This window comes from Spea bombifrons, chromosome 10, assembly GCF_027358695.1.
Source record: "Spea bombifrons isolate aSpeBom1 chromosome 10, aSpeBom1.2.pri, whole genome shotgun sequence".
Taxonomy (NCBI): Eukaryota; Metazoa; Chordata; class Amphibia; order Anura; family Pelobatidae; genus Spea; species Spea bombifrons.
The window spans coordinates 13,415,173-13,435,107 of NC_071096.1; the positions used below are offsets into that span (position 1 = coordinate 13,415,173).

The 19,935-nt window shown below is 36.9% G+C and overlaps 1 protein-coding gene across 1 annotated transcript in view; it reads left to right on the forward strand.

The window, feature by feature from the left end:
* Positions 1-19,250, forward strand: part of LOC128467113 (mucin-2-like) — a 33,650-nt gene extending 14,400 nt beyond the window's left edge. The window contains exons 31-63 of the mRNA XM_053448637.1: positions 55-4,167; positions 5,122-5,342; positions 5,551-5,725; positions 5,996-6,246; positions 7,034-7,217; positions 7,412-7,616; positions 7,777-7,955; positions 8,238-8,307; positions 8,635-8,735; positions 9,032-9,063; positions 9,173-9,350; positions 9,466-9,570; positions 9,812-9,852; positions 10,066-10,194; positions 10,299-10,397; positions 10,548-10,676; positions 10,764-10,862; positions 11,003-11,122; positions 11,237-11,335; positions 11,708-11,827; positions 12,194-12,292; positions 12,572-12,691; positions 13,075-13,173; positions 13,617-13,736; positions 14,001-14,099; positions 14,912-15,031; positions 15,240-15,338; positions 15,589-15,708; positions 15,818-15,916; positions 16,487-16,606; positions 17,020-17,065; positions 17,568-17,685; positions 17,934-19,250. Coding sequence (XP_053304612.1) covers positions 55-4,167; positions 5,122-5,342; positions 5,551-5,725; positions 5,996-6,246; positions 7,034-7,217; positions 7,412-7,616; positions 7,777-7,955; positions 8,238-8,307; positions 8,635-8,735; positions 9,032-9,063; positions 9,173-9,350; positions 9,466-9,570; positions 9,812-9,852; positions 10,066-10,194; positions 10,299-10,397; positions 10,548-10,676; positions 10,764-10,862; positions 11,003-11,122; positions 11,237-11,335; positions 11,708-11,827; positions 12,194-12,292; positions 12,572-12,691; positions 13,075-13,173; positions 13,617-13,736; positions 14,001-14,099; positions 14,912-15,031; positions 15,240-15,338; positions 15,589-15,708; positions 15,818-15,916; positions 16,487-16,606; positions 17,020-17,065; positions 17,568-17,685; positions 17,934-18,192 — 8,168 coding nt within the window. The 3' untranslated portion in view covers positions 18,193-19,250. The remainder of the gene's footprint in view (positions 1-54; positions 4,168-5,121; positions 5,343-5,550; positions 5,726-5,995; positions 6,247-7,033; positions 7,218-7,411; positions 7,617-7,776; positions 7,956-8,237; positions 8,308-8,634; positions 8,736-9,031; positions 9,064-9,172; positions 9,351-9,465; positions 9,571-9,811; positions 9,853-10,065; positions 10,195-10,298; positions 10,398-10,547; positions 10,677-10,763; positions 10,863-11,002; positions 11,123-11,236; positions 11,336-11,707; positions 11,828-12,193; positions 12,293-12,571; positions 12,692-13,074; positions 13,174-13,616; positions 13,737-14,000; positions 14,100-14,911; positions 15,032-15,239; positions 15,339-15,588; positions 15,709-15,817; positions 15,917-16,486; positions 16,607-17,019; positions 17,066-17,567; positions 17,686-17,933) is intronic.
* Positions 19,251-19,935: the final 685 nt, after the last annotated feature.

A 19,935-nucleotide genomic window follows, 5' to 3' on the forward strand; every position in this document is an offset into this window, starting at 1 on the left:
TGATTCTTTGGCAGAATGAGTCTGTGTTTATTATTGCATATTTTCATTTTCTAGAAACAACAACTCCAACATCTACTACCCCTACAACAATCTGTGTTGAAGACCTTTGCCAGTGGTCAGAGTGGTTTGATGTCAGTTATCCTGAGCCTGGTATGGAAAATGGAGATTTTGACACATTTGAAAGAATAAGAGCTAAGGGATATTCTATCTGTAAGCATCCAACTGAAGTGGAATGCAGAGCTGAAAGATTCCCTGACACACCCCTAGATGAGCTTGAGCAAAAGGTCCAGTGCAATGCTTCCTTTGGACTGTTGTGCTACAACAAGGATCAACTACCACCTATATGCTACAACTATGAGATCAGAGTCAAATGCTGCAGCTTTGTGCCATGTGGAACTACCTCGACTACCACAGCATCTACAACTACAAAAGAGAGCATCACTACCACACAATCAGAAACAACAACAAGCACTACAACAGCCCCACACCCAACAACAAGCACTAAAGAGACTACAACAAGTTCCACACCATCTACAACCACAGAGACCACAAGTCCTGAAACTACTACTCCAAGCACAACACCTGCAACTACAACAGAAGTATGTAAACCAATATGTAGGTGGACTTCATGGATTGATGTCCATATGCCTGGTGTTGGAAAGGATGAAGGAGATTTTGAAACCTATGAAAAAATGCGTGCAGCAGGGAAACAGATCTGCAAAAAACCTGATGGTATTCAGTGCAGGGCAGAAAAATATCCAGAAACACCCATTGGTAGCATTGGCCAAGTTGTGCAGTGCAATGTCACTGTTGGTCTTCTTTGCAAAAATGAAGAGCAGGAAGGAGATTTTAAACTATGCCTCAACTATCAAGTAAAAGTTCTGTGTTGTGACTGCCTACCTATAACAACTGAAGCTCCTACAACTACACCAAAAACATCCACTACAACTGAAATAACAACCACAACACAAAGTACCACAACACCAGAAACAACTACAACCAAAACAACTACAACACCAAAAACAACTACTGCAACTGAAACAACCACAACAACTGAAACAACAACTACTCTAAAAACATCCACCTCAACAGAAACAACCACTACTCCAGAAACAACCACAACACCTGAAACAACCACAACGACAGAAACAATTACACCAAAAGTGATTACCACAACAGAAACAACCACTACACCAAAAACAACCACTACTCCAGAAACAACCACAACAGAAACAACCACTACTCCACAAACAACCACAACACCTGAAACAACCACAACAACAGAAACAACCACTACTCCAGAAACAACCACAACACCTGAAACAACCACAACAACAGAAACAACCACAACACTGGAAACAACCACAACTCCAGAAACAACCACTACTCCAGAAACAACCACCACAACAGAAACAACCACAACAACAGAAACAACAATTGTACCAACAGAAATTACCACAACAAAAACAACCACAACTCCAGAAACAACCACAACAACAGAAACAACTACACCAAACGTGATAACCACAACAGAAACAACCACAACTCCAGAAACAACCACAACAAAAGCAACAACCACTAGTCCTGAAACAACCACTACTCCAGAAACAACCACTACAACAGAAACAACCACTACTCCAGAAACAACCACAACTACAGAAACAACCACAACTCCAGAAACAACCACAACAACAGAAACAACCACAACAAAAGTAATCACCACAACAGAAACAACCACTACTCCAGAAACAACCACTACTCCAGAAACAACCACCACTACAGAAACAACCACAACACCTGAAGCAACCACAACAACAGAAACAACCACACAAAAAGTAATTAAAACAGAAACAACCACTACACCAAAAACAACCACTACAACAGAAACAACCACTACTCCAGAAACAACCACTACTCCAGAAACAACCACAACAACAGAAACAACCACAACAAAAGCAACCACCACAACAGAAACAACCACAACTCCAGAAACAACCACAACAACAGAAATAACCACACCAAAAGTAATTACCACAACAGAAACAACCACTACTCCAAAAACAACCACTACAACAGAAACAACAACTACTCCAGAAACAACCACAGAAACAACAACAACACCTGAAACAACCACAACAACAGAAACAACCACTACAACAGAAACAACCACTACTCCAGAAACAACCACTACTACAGAAACAACCACAACTCCAGAAACAACCACAACAACAGAAACAACCACAACAAAAGCAACCACAACAGAAACAACCACTAGTCCTGAAACAACCACAACTCCAGAAACAACCACAACAACAGAAATAACCACACCAAAAGTAATTACCACAACAGAAACAACCACTACTCCAAAAACAACCACTACAACAGAAACAACTACTCCAGAAACAACCACAACCACAGAAACAACCACAACACCTGAAACAACCACAACACCTGAAACAACCACAACAACAGAAACAACAATTACACCAACAACAGAAACAACCACCACTCCAGCAACAACTACTACAACAGAAGCAAGTACTACCCCACAAACAACCACAACTCAAAAAACAACCACAACAGAAACAACTACTTCGCCAAAAACAACTACTACAGCAGAAACTACAAGCAGTCCTTCAACAGCTTCTGAAACTACTACACTTGAATCAGTAGTAACAAGAACATTTACAACCATAACACCATCTACAGCAGAGCAAATATTTACACCTTGTAAGCCACAATGCAAGTGGACAACATGGATTGATGTAAATTCACCAACTGAAGGGACAGAAGGAGGAGATGTTGAGAGCTACCAGAATATCCTTGCTAACGGAACACAAATTTGTAAGAAGCCACAAAATATTGAATGTCGTGCTGAAGACTACCCTGATATCAGCATTGACAATGTTGGACAGATTGTTAAGTGTGACGTCACTGTTGGTTTAGTGTGTAAAAACAAGGACCAGAAAGGAAAGGTGAAACAATGCCTTAACTATCAGATAAAGGTTTATTGTTGTGATGACAGTCATTGCATTCCAGAGACAACTACTACCACCACAACAGCACCTCCAACCACATCTGCTCCAACTACCACTACCCCAGAAACAACCACTACTACAACTACAGTACCAACAACCACACATACGGTAACTACAACTACCACTACAACAGAAACAACAACTACTCCAGAAACAACCACAACTACAGAAACAACCACAACACCTGAAACAACCACAACACCTGAAACAACCACAACAACAGAAACAACAATTACACCAACAACAGAAACAACCACCACTCCAGCAACAACTACTACAACAGAAGCAAGTACTACCCCACAAACAACCACAACTCAAAAAACAACCACAACAGAAACAACTACTTCACCAAAAACAACTACTACAGCAGAAACTACAAGCAGTCCTTCAACAGCTTCTGAAACTACTACACTTGAATCAGTAGTAACAAGAACATTTACAACCATAACACCATCTACAGCAGAGCAAATATTTACACCTTGTAAGCCACAATGCAAGTGGACAACATGGATTGATGTGAATTCACCAACTGAAGGGACAGAAGGAGGAGATGTTGAGAGCTACCAGAATATCCTTGCTAACGGAACACAAATTTGTAAGAAGCCACAAAATATTGAATGTCGTGCTGAAGACTACCCTGATATCAGCATTGACAATGTTGGACAGATTGTTAAGTGTGACGTCACTGTTGGTTTAGTGTGTAAAAACAAGGACCAGAAAGGAAAGGTGAAACAATGCCTTAACTATCAGATAAAGGTTTATTGTTGTGATGACAGTCATTGCATTCCAGAGACAACTACTACCACCACAACAGCACCTCCAACCACATCTGCTCCAACTACCACTACCCCAGAAACAACCACTACTACAACTACAGTACCAACAACCACACATACGGTAACTACAACTACTACTACAGCTGAATCAACAACCATACAGCAAACTACCACAATTTTGCCAACAACTACAACAATTGTTATTGACACAACCACAAAACCAACAACAACTCTTGAAACAACAACTGAATTGACCACTACTGAGCATCCCACAACTAAAGAAAGAACTCCATCAACTACTATTACAACCACACGTTGCTACTGCCACGTCGATGGCAAATTCTTCTTAACAGGTATTCTCAATATATAATATATTTATAATATTTCAAAACTGATTATTTTCATACAATTTGTTTATCAGTCCTGATGATGTCCCTTGTCTTTAAATATATTATCTGGGTATACAGAGTAAAAAGGCAGGGTTTAAGATGTGTACAAATCCCTACAACACTCTGTGGGAATCCCGCTGTCCCATACAAAAACAATAATGCAAAAGAGAATAGAGGTGGTGTAACCCACCCCAGTGAGTGGAGGAAATAAGTAAATAAGGAGATATAGCTTACCCCTTGGGGTTAAAGACGATCAGAATTTTATTATTTTACCACGTAGCAGTTCAGCTTTGCTATCATTTCTTTTTTTAATTTTACCTGAATTGCCAGAATTACTAGAATTTACCATGCCCCTGATTTCTTTCGTCTGGCTAAATGAAATGGCATATTTTGGTTAATCCGTTTTACGAGAACGGTCCTCTCTGCCTAATTTATTCTAGTTTTGTCATACACCTTGATTAGTATGAAGCGCTTCGTAAATTGGTGGTGCTATATAAATAAAAGACTATGTCCTTAGAATAGTTCAGGATTGGACATTTATATATATGAGGAAAATTTCAGTTTACCAATTTCACTATTCATAAGTGAATTTTAAGTCTTGGACAGGCAGCAAGTATTTTAACATCTGTTTACAGTTACTGATTTAGTAACTTTGTAATCAGCAACCGTTTACCCCTTACCTATCAACTTTATTCACCTATAAATTAGCCTGATCTATTTGTTTAGCTTATAAAATTCATAAGGCAGTCTAAAACCTCTTACAATCCTTCGATTGTTTTTGTTGATTTTAAACGGTCTAAATCAAGAGTACAAAATACTTGTAAATAATTAAGTTTAATGCTTCATGAAACATCTTGAAATAGTCAACATTTCTGCTACCAAAAATGTTTATTTTTCTTTATAATGTTTTCTCTAAAGGGGCTGTCATTTACAACAAAACTGATGAAGCCGGATGCCATTTCTATGCAATTTGTAATGAAGAATGTAACGCTGAAAGATTCCAAGGACCATGCCATCCTACAACTCTGCCACCCCCAACGACTACCACCACTCCAGTGTCAACAACAACCACATCTATTAAGACAACAACACCAAAGATAGAAACAACAACTCCAGTTGAAGGATGCCCTCCCAGAAAAGTATATGGCACTTTTATTGTGTTTATATAGTACAATTCTTGTTTCAGTACAATTCTTGTTTCATATTCACCCATATTCAGATCATATTCACCAAATTCACCCATATAAACATAACAAGTCCATGTTCAGTAATTAACCAGCTATTATTATTAACCATCTATGTGTACGTGTGTAAAATTTGGTGAAAATGTTTGCTTTTCTGTTTTAGACAAATGAAACATGGTTGATTAACAATTGTACAGTGGCCACATGTCATGGAAACAACGTTGTGACTATTGAACCTGTGACATGTCCTCCAGTGGAGAAAATCTCTTGTGCTAATGGTTTCCCCCCAGTCAAAGTATACAGTTCAGACGGCTGCTGTTACCATTATGAATGTGAATGTAAGTATCCTGCTCAGAGACGTGGCTGTTACTTAGCTTTTTTATGACTGTGGATGGAGGAACACACAGACAAACCTAATCTATATGTTGATCGTAAGCAACAACAATATAAGAGACACATTTATTCATTGAAAAAAGTGGTGTTTATTGGTAAACAAAAGTTGCATGAATCATTATTTAATATTGCTACAAGTAATTTTCTTTAAGAGTCTATTTGTTGAATTCTTGGACTAATAAAAATGTACACTGATGTATTTTTGTATTTATTAGGTGTTTGCAGTGGATGGGGTGATCCTCACTACATCACATTTGATGGAACCTACTATACTTTCTTGGACAACTGCACCTATGTTCTTGTACAACAGATAACACCCAAATTTGATAACTTCAGAGTCCTTGTTGATAATTATTTCTGTGATGCTGAGGATGGCTTGTCCTGTCCACAGTCTATAATAGTTTACTACAAGTCCAATGAAGTTTTGCTGACTCGTACAATGTTCCAAGGAAGAATGAGAAACAGGGTATGCATTAAGAAAAATAACTTATGTTAGCGATTACAGTTCTTTAACTCGTACAGGAAATTGAGTGGAACACATGGCTGATTTTCATTAGTGTTAGCACAAGGTTGAAAGCTTGGTTCCTTTTAGTGACAACTAGGCAAGGGCTGCTGTTGAATATCAGTATCTTTCCCTGAAACCTGGCCTTTTCAGCAGTGGCATTTTTATATTCAGTGTTGCCCTCGCCAAACTTAGGGCAGTTCTGACGGCAGCTCTCACTGTGCTGATGTCCATTCTACTTGCCATGGGGATGTGACATATATCCCGGCGCTCCATTTTTTAAAGGAAACACTGCAGAAGGAAACTATGGAGCACTGTGCCCACTTGGCACATCCCTCAATAGTCTTATAGAGCCAGTTGAGGAGATCAGTGATCTCCCTCTTAAGTGGCTCATTGACTAATGGCAGTACAGGGAGCTCCCCTGGACATTCTGCCCTGGGCCTGGCTAGGCCAGAACACACCAGTGCTTATCATTACACATCAAACGCCACAGAGCTCAGGATATGAGTGATCAAGCTTGAAGGCAAAGCCTACACAATGCTGAATGATAATTCAGTATTGAGTGCCCTGACAGAAATTCATCCCTAGTTCAATAAGAAGCATTACTTTAGTTAGTTTACTTACTCAGCTAAGAGGATGCCATAAAGTGGTTAAGGTGTTCATTACGGTTCACCACCTAACTATAACATATATTTGTGTAGTTTGTGGCTAAACTGCATGAGGATGACTATTTCTGTACTTGACCCAACAGATTAGATTCAACAAAAATTGGGTAACGCCAGGATTCACCACCAATGGCATTACTGTCTCTAGTGCTGGAATTAACATGGTGGTTGAGATTCCAGAAATAAAAGCCTACATCTCGTTTAGCGGCATGATCTTTGTTATTAAGCTGCCATTCAGCATGTTTGGTTACAACACAGAAGGACAGTGTGGTACGTATCATGAACTTTCAATTTGTATGAAAAAAAATATAGTGTGTACACAGTATATTTTTCATTGTGCTTATTTTTATATGGCCAGAATATACCAACCAAAGACATCCCCTTGAAGAATACATTTTATTTCAAGTACCTGTGCATGGTACTAATCCTCTTTGTAATAGTACATTTTTATATGTGACAAATAGGCACCTGCTCCAACAACAGCACTGAGGATTGCAGATTGCCAGATGGTAAGATCGTGTCAGACTGTTCTAAGATGGCTGACCACTGGAAGGTTAATGTGCCAGATAAACCATACTGCTACACACCACCTCAGCCAACCCCAACAGCTACATCAACTCCACCACCTAAGTGCCCATCTACACCTCTCTGTGATGTGATCCTAAGCGAGTGAGTAGTATTCTATTGCACTTGGATGGGTCATGTTTTAAATGCTACACATGTCCATGCGTAACAAATATGTTAAGAGTCTAGAAAGTCTGTGTTACAGTGTATGCCATATGAAGAGGAAAATACTTGTTAACAATTTTCTTTTCTATACCGTTAACAGGGTATTTGCTGAATGCCATAAAAAGATACCTCCAACGCCTTACCATGAGGGCTGTGTTTATGATGCCTGTCGCATCCACAATGATTCGGTGCAATGCTCTAGCTTAGAGGTCTATGCAGCGTTGTGTGCCTACAATGGTGTCTGTGTGAATTGGAGAGGAAAGACTGGAGGCCACTGTCGTAAGTACTTTGTTGGAAATATTCTTCCTTATATGGGTTTAAAGCAGGGGTGTCCAACCTGCGGCCCTCCAGCACCCGCAGGACTACATCTCCCGTATTGCACTTTCAGCTATGGGACAGGCTGAGGAGTATGGGAAATGTAGTCCCGCAGCAGCTAGAGGGCCGCAGGTTGGTCACCCCTGGTTTATAGTAACTACCTTTCACCGTCCACTGACAGGATCACTGAAACGTGGGACATTGCTACGACACATTAATAAATGTATTGTTTTCTTTGCATTGCAGCATACAGCTGCCCAACTGGAAAAGTGTATGAAGCATGTGGCCCAGTGCATCCCGATACCTGCGAGACCAGGTAACAATGTCAGATTTAATTTTATATCACATATTACCTGCTTAACTGCTGATGTAATAGGCAGCACTTTAGCTTACCGTATAATGCGATCTGTCATTTGCTTCCTTACTACATAAGACATGAGACCAGCTTTGCAGAGAAACCACAAGGATTTAAACTGCATCCAGTTGATAATTATTGACAATGTTAGAACAATACAGGAAGATCCTTGGAGGAGGAGACAATAAATTAATTTATGTATTTAAAAGTTTTAAAGCATTTAACCACAGAGTTGCTCATGATAAGTGCTCAGACAAAATCTGGAGAGATTCATGTTTTTAATTACAGGCAAGTATCAAACCTCAGCAATGGAATCACAGAAGGCTGCTACTGTCCCTCAGGGACCAAGTTGTTCAACGCTTACACTGATGTCTGCGTCAAGAGCTGCTGTAAGTATGAAAATGTTGTACACTTCTAAACTCATAAAATAAGAATTGTCATCAAATCAACCTGATTTTAGGCTCATTTATCAAGCTGCAAATAATTGGTGCAATTTTACCATAATATGAGCTTTAGTCCATAGTGGTTTTGCTAGTCCATATAGTAATGACACTCAGTGTGATAAGTTCAAGTTATAAATATGTATGCGAAATGAAATTATCTATTGTAAGTTGTGTTTTGATTTAGGCAATATATATATGTAGCTTGAACCCTTTCCAATAACTTTATTTTTAATCTCCTCCAGCCTGCGTTGGACCTGATGGAATGCCCAAAGCAGTGAGTGACGTTTTAGTGTTTTTATGGCGGGGGGGACTAGTCCATCTTTCTATTTTTTTTTAACCAATGTAGCTTGATGTATCATGACATTTCTGTACCATGTGTGTAGCCTGCAGAGAAATGGACCAGCAACTGCCAAGAATGTGTCTGTGAGGCCACGTCGCTCACTGTACAGTGCACTCCACTGAAATGTGCCGAACCCACAGAAGCCACCTGTGACAAGGACGGTTATGTTTCTGTTCTAGTACCAGACAGCGAGCAGCCATGTTGTAAGAAGAGTGAATGCCGTAAGTAAAAGTCAAACACAATCACAAAGTTTATGCTGATCTCTACGTCTTCACAAATCCCATGAGTTTATTTCTAAAACCGCAGTGATGATATATGTCATCTCTTCAAAAACAGGCTGTGAAACAAGCAAATGCAAAAAGGAGGAGGAAAGCTGTCCTCTTGGATTTAGGGTTCATTCAGTAATTCTGGAAGGAGATTGCTGCCCCACTTCCAGCTGCAGTGAGTATTAAAGTTCATTTTAGAGTCAAGTCTAGATTTCTAACTTACGGAAAGCCTGCATTTGGTGAACTCACTATCTATCTATCTATCTATCTATCTATCTATCTATCTATTGCCTATGTACATGTGTATGTGTATATATGTATGTATATACATATATATATATATATATATATATTTAGTCATTATTCTTAGATGTCATTTATATATAATCCTAAATATATGTTGTCTTCCTTTAAAGCACCTGAACCAGTCTGTGTAGTGAATGACGCTGTATATCAAGTAAGTAGTATCAAATAATTTACTTGTTACTTGTTTTTGTTTTCTTGGAAAGATTACTTATTTTATAGCTGTTTCACTCATAGTGAGGGGATAATTAAACCATATTTATGTGACATACAGTATGCAATCCAACTACATGTTCTGTAATATGTACTGTATATATTGTTCTGGATTCATTTTACCAATTATGTATTTTTCTATTTTCTTTTGCAGCCAGGGCATATAATCCCACAGTCCAAAGAAACCTGCGAGGAGTGTCTGTGCACAAATCAAACAAATCCCGAGACCAAGCTTAAAATGATTAGATGTGACCCAATTTCTTGTAAAACAGATTGCGCAGAGGTCGGTTGGTTTACTGGTGACATATTTAAAATGTTGCACATCATCATATCCAAAGCCAAGCTATTTCCTTAACTATATAATTTTCTTTCATTGTTTTTTGACAGGGCTTCAAGTATGAAAAGCTGGAAGACCATTGTTGTGGCAGTTGCCAACAGGAGGCATGTACAATTAAAACGAATGATGGTACCACGATTGTTATCAAGGTATGTCTTCATTAAAAAATCTGCTATGTTTTTTGAGAAGAATCTTAAGAATTTTTAAGAACCTCCATTACAATCTCAGTAAGTGGCAATAGAAAAACCCAAACTTTAAACATATAGCATACAGTTTTAACATTTTGCTTTGGTTCCCAGCCCGGTGAGACCTGGAACTCTCCTGCTGGCAAATGTTCCTACTATCAATGCAACAAAACAGATGAGCAATTTGTTACCGTGAGCATAACAAAGGAATGTACTGTCTCCAGCGCAGACGAATGCAGACCGGTACGTCTCAAGAATAAAAAATGAAACTTTTAAAAAAGGGGGGTTGACAGCTGGCTGAAAAAGTGACTCGTTTGTTTTGTGTTACAGGGATACAAGTATACAAAAGATGAAGATGAGTGCTGTGGCACATGCAAGCAGGTGGCGTGTACATTGAAAGACACAGATAACTCCACTATAGTGTTAAAGGTATACATTCTAAATTTTATTTCCTAACAATATTCAATATTGTAGTTTTTTCACTTCCTGTTTTATTATCATTTGAAATAATACACCAATTATAGGTTCAGTCAATGTTAATTCTGTTCTTTTGATTTTTTTCCCCCCAGCCTGAAGAAACATGGACCCCACCTAATGAACCATGTCTCTACTATGAATGCAACGAGATAGAAGACCAGTTTGTCACTGTTACTGTGAAGAGAGTTTGTTCTATCCTGGAGTGCAGTGCTGTACGTTTCTTCTCACAATGCATATTGATATAGTGATAATAACTATCAATAACTGTAAGTAAAATGCAGCTAGAAATATAAGTAACTGAGAAAAAATATTATTGTTTTAAACAGGGTTTTGAATACAAGGTGAATCCTCAGGAATGTTGCGGAGAATGCGTAAAGGTGGCTTGTACAATAAAGATGGATGACAACACCACTGTAACTCTCAAGGTATAGCTGCTATAGTTCTCTATTATACATTTACAAGCCTCTCTAAAACCAAGAACTGGTAATTTTGTATGTATTAGTTCTCATACTGAGGTTTGAGGATTTTTGGGATGATATAAGAGTGTAAGAGGAAGGGTATCTATATCCTTATTGAAAAAGAATGCACATATATATGCGAGAGAAAAGTCTTTAAATTAGAGGGTCAGCCGTGTAGATGTAACGTAAATACTGCTTTACTGTGAGGGTGGTAGATAAGTGGCACCGTATCCCAAGAGCAATGATAGAGATGAATACAGTGAGGGAATGTAAACATGTATATATGGTATTTCTAAAAGAAACACAGCATGGTTTTGACATTGTTCTTTTACATTCTAGCCTGGGGAAAAATACACTCCACCAGACCAAAAGTGCATCTCACACATCTGCACTGAGACTTTCGACGTTGTAACAGAGAGAGAGAAATGTCCAGCCTTTAATCCAGCAGACTGTTCAGTGGTATGTGCCAAATCACAGCTATGCTTGCCATTCATTTCTATGGTAACACTAAAAAAGTGAAAAATCTAATTTTTTTAAGTGTAATTTATATATAAAAAATATATACCGATATATAAAAAATGTAAATTCTGTATAGTTTGTTTTTGCTCATTGTAAGACACCTTGTGTTTAAATTATCATTATCAATTATGCCAATATCTATAATAGGTAAACGTTAACTTAATCTTATTCATGATGGCATGGTAATGTATATTGATACAATGTATTATACTACATACTACGTTATACTATGTTGTTAACTACATGTAGTAATAATGCAGGTATTGACTCTGAGGAACCAAGTAAAATGAATGTCATTTATTCCAGGGCTTTGAATACAAGATGATTCCTGGGAAATGCTGCGGAGAATGCATCAAGGTGGCTTGTACAATGAAGATGGATGACAACACAACTATAACACTAAAGGTACAATAACTATATATGATTTACAGTTCTTTTTAATAAATTTAAAAACCAAGCCATAACCAAGAACACTAATACTGTTAACTCAAGTCTCAAGTCATTTTAAACTAACCTTTGTCTAGTTGAAACACTACTTTGATCTCACTTAATATAAAATGAGCTTTTATCTAGCTGAGGGTCATAGACTACAACTTTAGAGATGAAAACAGGCCTCTTTTGGACACTTGCATGGACAGCATATCTTAAAGAAACCAATGGTTTGCACATTGTTCTGCATTTTAGCCTGGTGAAAAATACAGCCCAGCAGATGAGAAATGCGTCTCCTACACCTGCACTGAGACCTATGATGTGGTAACAGAGAGAGAGAAGTGCATTGTCGTTAACTCAGCAGACTGCGCAGAGGTATGTGCTAAATGACTGCTATGTATGTCTCGATTTCATAGCATTTATATGTTAAAATATTGATTAACATAAGTCAATGAAATTTAAAAATACAACACTTTTTGTAGATATAGGCTTAATGTAAAACACCATTCTATGTATAGAATAATGGATATTACCATAGTAGCCCAGGAGAAAATGTAGTCTTTAGTAGAATTTGATACATAAGCTTATAAGGGCCGCAGAGGTCTCTTAATCAGACGGAATGCACAGGTAGCACGGCATTAAGTAAATAATTATACTTTGAGATATAGACTGCAGTAATTATGGATAATAAAATTCAATATACTGATAATCCTTTAGGGACTATTACTGCAGGTAACAAAAAATATTACTTAATACAGGGCTTTGAATACAAGACAATAACTGGAAAATGTTGTGGAGAATGCATCAAGGTGGCTTGTACAATGAAGATGGATGACAACACAACTATAACTCTCAAGGTACAATAACTATATAGGTTATGTAATTCTATATATATATATATATATATATATATATATATATATTTACAATCCATGCTGCAGCCCAAAATATAAAACTGGTCATGTTTTATACAATGACCACTGATTGACCACTGAGATGACCCCCGGTCATAACATTAACATAAAATATTATATTTCTATATTCATAACTAAAAGTAATACCTAGCAAGAAACATATTATTTGGCTCAATGTGTTTTGTAATGTGGTCCCCAAAATAGTTTGTGAATCATGGGAGAAAGATAAAAGAGTAAAATAAACTCATCACTCTTCAGCCCCATGCATCTCACAATACAGCCTACACCAAGCCGAAGGCCACTGATGTTAAATAGCATTTGAAGCAATAGAAACTTTCTAAAAGAAAACCCAGCATGGTTTTGATATTGCTTTTCTATCTTTTTAGCCTGGGGACAAATACAGCCCACCAGATGAGAAGTGTATATCATACACCTGCACTAATACCTACGAGGTGGTAACTGAGAGAGAAAAATGCAAAGTTGTTACTCCAGCAGACTGCTCAGAGGTATGTTCCAAATGTTCTATTATGTTATAAAATGTGCATAACTTATTTTTAAATATACTCATTTATTGTAGATGTAGGCAAGACACTAATCTGTTGTTTGATTATATAGATCATTTGTGTAGTGATTTAATAATTATAGTTTTGTGATATATATTGTAGTTTGAAATAATAATACTAATAATAATAATAATAATAAAAACTCTTTGGTAATAATAAGGTTAATGTATTTGAGAACCAGAAAAAAAATATTTGTATTTAATACAGGGTTTTGAATACAAAATGATAACCGGAAAATGTTGTGGAGAATGCATCAAGGTGGCTTGTATAATGAAGATGGATGACAACACAACTATAACTCTCAAGGTACAAGCACTATTCATAAAAAGCCATGTATGATGGCTGTAAGGGTCTTCCAATTTAACCAGGGGATGAAGATATGTAAAATTAAGGAAAAATAAAAAGTAGTGCAGTATGTCTTATGGAGCCAAGGTAAATAACACTTAAACTATATAGACCTAAATATCGCTCTATTGTAACAGCATGGGCAGTATATTCCCCGCTTGTGGATGTTCTTGTGGTTGTGGTTTCTTCTTAATAAAAGCAAAAGTGGACAAAACACAATGCGTTTTGCCCAAAAATGGCTTTTTCAAAGTGTAATAGGCATTCTAAAGACCTCCATATAAATAGTGTGGGAAGCTTTCAAATGTGGCACCTAAATGACATCATAGTCACATGGTTACAGACACTAATTAATAGAACAACATTAAAAAATAGAAAATACACAAATATATCAAATCTGTGTACATAGGAAAATATACTTGAATATAAAAAGATAATTTTTTGACCTTAAGATGATAGAACAACCTTTTCCTTGTATGCATATGAAGGTATTACTCTGTAGATAGCTACAGGTAGCCTAGAGCACTCTTTTGGTCAATGCTTTTCTTAAATATCTCTTAAATATCCATTATCTGTATCTTTCTGAAGCAAATAGTATCTATATATTCAGCTATCTATTCAGCCATCGCATAGACATACAAAACAGCCTTTAACTAAATAAAGGTCATGATTTTTATACGACCATTAAGAAATGGATCCAGGCTTCTGCAATAATACATTTGGAATTTCTAAAAGAAACCCAGCATGGTTTTGACATTGTCCCTCTACATTTTCAGCCTGGTGAAAAATACACTCCAGCAGGCGAGAAGTGCACCTCTTACACCTGCACTGAGACGTATGACGTCGTAACAGAAAAAGAAAAATGTGCTATTGTGAACTCAGCAGACTGTCTACAGGTATGCATTTAATGAGCTGCTAAATTTGTTATTACATTATAATATTTCGATAGTAAAAGTGTGCTTTACTTAACAAATTAACGTTATAATATATATTATTCTGAATAATAAAATAATAATAATTATATTAAAATGCTGATAATTCTGTCATAAATGATGCAAATAATATATTTGATAAACAAAGCAAAAATATAATTATTTATCTCAGGGCTTTGAATACAAATTGTTACCTGGAAAATGTTGCGGAGAATGCATCAAGGTGGCTTGTACAATGAAGATGGATGACAACACAACTATAACTCTCAAGGTATGGCCATCATATAAACGGCATCGTTCTCTATATCTCTACATTGAGTCATGTTGAAACCAAGAACACCTTCACATTGGTAGAATTTATATTTGTGATTCTCGGTCTGAGGATCATCATAGATCACTTTTCAAGTCAATAACTTGATGACAGTCATGGATGTCACACTACAGCGGAAGAGATTTAGGCTTCTTAAAGAAAGGTATCTTAAAGAAACTTATCATGGTTTTGACATTGTCCTACATTTTAGCCTGGCGAAAAATACAGCCCACCAGACGAGAAGTGCATCTCCTCAACCTGTACTGATACTTACGATGTAGTAACAGAGAAGGAGAAGTGCCTTATCCATAACAGCGCAGACTGCTCAGAGGTATGTGCCAAATGACATTTAACTGATATATTTACAAATAATAAAACCATACAATTAATCAAGTAATTAATCTGAAGAACTGAGCAAACAATATGGTTATATAATACAGGGTTTCGAATACAAGACGACAGCTGGGAAATGTTGTGGAGAATGCATCAAGGTGGCTTGTACAATGAAGATGGAAGACAACACAACTATAACGCTGAAGGTAAGACATTTGTTCTACAGTTTTCTTGTCTAAATTTACGAAAACCAAAATCATTATAACATTTATAGAATTGGTAGTTTTCCAATTAGTGGTTCTGAAATTGAGGTATAAAACAAAGGGCAAATGTCCCTAGAGAAAATGAGGAAAGAAGAAAGTCAACTTATCGCTCTAAAGGTTTTGAATATGCAATATTCATGTCTTTCTTCACATAACTTTTTTCACACCCAAGTTACCAGAGCGCTTCTGCATTTTTGTACCATATGTTTATTTAACCATGATTCTGTTTTTTATGTTTAACTTCTATATTGAAATAATTATTTAGCTATTGTCTTGTTTCCAGCGCACTAGTAGGAGATATGTCCTCACTAGTGCAATAACTTTAGATCATACTCCATAAAAATACATCCTAGGGTCCTGAAAGGGTTAGTGAAGCCCATATGATAACCTAGATCCAAGATACTATACCACAAGCATAGATGGAAACTGATTTCGTTAAGACACCTGCAATTCTAATTACATTTCTAAAAGAATCCCAGCATAGTTATTCAATATTGTTCTTCTACATTTTAGCCTGGAGAAAAATACAGCCCACCAGAGAACAAGTGTACCTCCTACACCTGCACTCATACTTATGATGTTGTAACTGAGAAAGAAACATGCCCAGCCTTTAACCCAGCAAACTGCTTGGAGGTATGTGCAAAATGGCAACTACTTTTGGCATTCACTGATAACACTTGTATCTTAAACTTGTATGCTTAAATAAAACAATGAAAACAGAACATATTTCTAAATACAAGGATATACATTTATTGTTAGACACTAATATTTGTTTTAAAATGCACAGGTAATGCTATTTATATGTTCATTGTAATACCAAATAATATGTGTATTTACATGGATATAACTTTTTGTACAGTACGTCTTGTAAATAGTACTTTCTAATTCCCCAAAAATAGCAGTGTAAAGCATTGTTGTAATACTTGTATGTGAATTAAAAGAGGCCAGTGTTTGGAAAACATACTTTGTTATTAAGTTCTGTTTTCGAGTTTTGTATTTTGATCTCTTCCACTAGTACTTACTAGGTGTTCTTCATGTTCACACAGGGTACCATCAAAATGTCAGAGAATGGCTGCTGCAAGACTTGTGAATGTAAGCATTGTTTGATCAATCACACCTGATTTGCAAAGTATATTACAAAGGGAATAACAACATTGTTAAACAAACATGAATTAACCCCTTAATGACAAAGCCCGTACATGTATGGGCTCAAAATGCATTGTTTTCAATGGGTTTTGGGATCGCCCATTGTCCTTAAGGGGTTAACAGGATAAGCACTTATCTAGAATGTTTTTAATCCGATGCAATCCAATTAGGATCATTGTTTCCACATGTTGCTATGTCTTGTTTTTGTAAGTTTCCTTCCATCACCTATTATTTAATGTTTCTTATGATTATAATTTTTAAAAAGTAAAATAGTGGTAAGGCCCCTGCCTAGGTGCACCTGTAATGAGCCAGATTTCAGGGTTTGTAATATAGTCCCAAATGCAATTAATGCATATGTATAAGATCCCAAAGAATAAAGAGTATGCGTGTATATTAATGTGATCCATAAAAAATCCAACAAACCCTCTACTTCTCCTTTTTCTTTAAGCTGCTGTGTCGGAATGCCAGGTCCATAAACAGTCCACTCGTATCAGAACCGGCACCTGTGAGTCAGACCAGACCGTGGAGATGTCATCCTGTGGAGGAGGTTGCATGACCACTTCAGTGTAAGTTGTGGCAGATGCTCTTTTATAGGCCAAATGCAGTAATGTGTTTTGTGCTGTGATGGTCAATAGAAGTGACATTCAGATGTTCTTTCTCAAAACACATACATTATTCCGAAAATATAAGTCAGAAAAATTGAGAGGTCCTTCTGTATGTTAAATTTTTGGTGATGTTGTAGGCCAAAACAAACTTATAATAGCAAGTTTAAAACAGCAGAGATTTAGAATAACTTGACCACAATTTGTTACAGGTACTCTGCGGAGGCAAATACCATGGAGCACAAGTGCAGCTGTTGTCAAGAGATGAAGACCAGCAAACGGGAAGTGAGCCTCAAATGTCTTGACGGAACCAGTTCACTTTACTCATACATCTATGTGGAAGAGTGTGGTTGCACCAGAACAGAATGTGACAAAGAATCCCAAACATCTACATCACAGCAACAACAACAACAGCAACAGGAAGAGGATCATGAAGATGAGCAGCAGCAGCAGCAGCAGCTCAAAAACTGATCAGGAAGCTCATATATCAGCAGCTTACACCAAAAGGATTAGAATAAGTGAAAAAATCACATATACTTAACTTTTGACAGAATATTTTTCTTGACATACTATTCTTCTGGATAAACAAACACTTTCTATTTCCAGCCTATCGATGACAATACCTTACCCTTTTCTTTTTTTCTTGGAAAGGCCTCTGTCATTATCCATCCAACTGACCACCCACAATGTTACACCAAACTGGTCTCCTCACTCCTATATGTACTCCTGTGAAACCATCTCATGAGATTATTGTAATTCAAACAAGCAGACCTTTCATTTCCTGGAATATGCCTCTTGTACGTTAGGATAGAATTAAACTATTTCTATCATTCACATTTCTAGAGATTCCAATGACATTCCCTAATGTTTTTAATTGTCCCTATTAATCTTCATGTGTTTTCAGAAGTTATTTTAGATCCGCAACCTTCCTTTGAGAATTAGTAAACTGCAAGATAACACTTTAAGTATTAGAATTATGTAGTGATTCTTAGAAAACACCTATAGGTCAATTGTCCAAGAACATAATGATATTAGCATGCGCTTGTTCCCACCTTTTTTGAGTACCCTACTGAGATGTTTGAAAAAGTACATATAGCATTTTTTTTTAAATGGAACTGCACTCCAAACACTGCCATTGTTTGTGTAACCAATGTAGTCTATTTTGTCCACGTGCCAAAAAATTGCAGGTTCCTGTTTATTAAGAGTCATCTGTACAACTGATATGATGTTCGTGACATTTCACTAACTGGAGGCTTTTTCTGCTGTCATATTCATACATGATTATGTTTACATGATAAAATTATTCATAAATTCCAGGATTTTAAGGAGGTAGAAATGAAGGATTTTATTATTTTTAAATCTTTATTTAAACATATTTCATACAAGTATTTTTCTACCATTTAGTTAAACAAAATTAGATATTTATTTGTACTTTGAGAAATTATATCTTAGACTTTTCTTTTGCCATTGTGGGCTCATCCAGAGTATAGAATGTGATTTAAATAAAAATCTTTTACGCATCTAAAAAATGTGTTTTCCCTTTAATTCTTTGTTTCATCTTGGTAATGAAGGGTACGTGGAAAAACACAATGATATACCCTTATTTTAGATAAGGGTATATCATTGTGTCCAAATTGGGACACCTCTGTTGAGTGCAAGGTTAGAGATGGGGTGGTTCATGGCTGCATCTTTGTGGGAACAGTTTGGGGAAGGCCCTTTTCTATTCCCAGTGCACAAAGCAAGGTCCATAAAGACATGGTTGGCTGACCTGACCTCAACACCATCGATCAACTTTGGGATGAACTGGAGTAGAGTTTGCGAGTCAGGCCTTCTCCAACATCAATGCCTGACCTCACAAATGCTCTACTGTATGAATGGGTAAAAATTCCCATAAAATCGCTCCAAAATCTTGTGGAAAGCCTTCTCAGAAGAGTGGAAGCTGTTATAGCTACATATTAATGCCAAAGTATATAGAATGTAATATCCTAAAAGTCCCTATTGGTGAAATGGTCAGGTGTCCTAATACTTTTGTCGCTATAGCGTATGTTAATATGTAGGCATGTTAGTGTGTATCGATGTGCGTTTCTGGGTATGTTATTGTGTGTGTTTGGGAATGTTAATGTGTGTTTGGGAGTGTGTGTTAGTGACTGCATATGGATGTGTGTAGTACTGTGGGTGATTGGGTGTGTCTTTTAGTGTGATAATCAAGCCCCA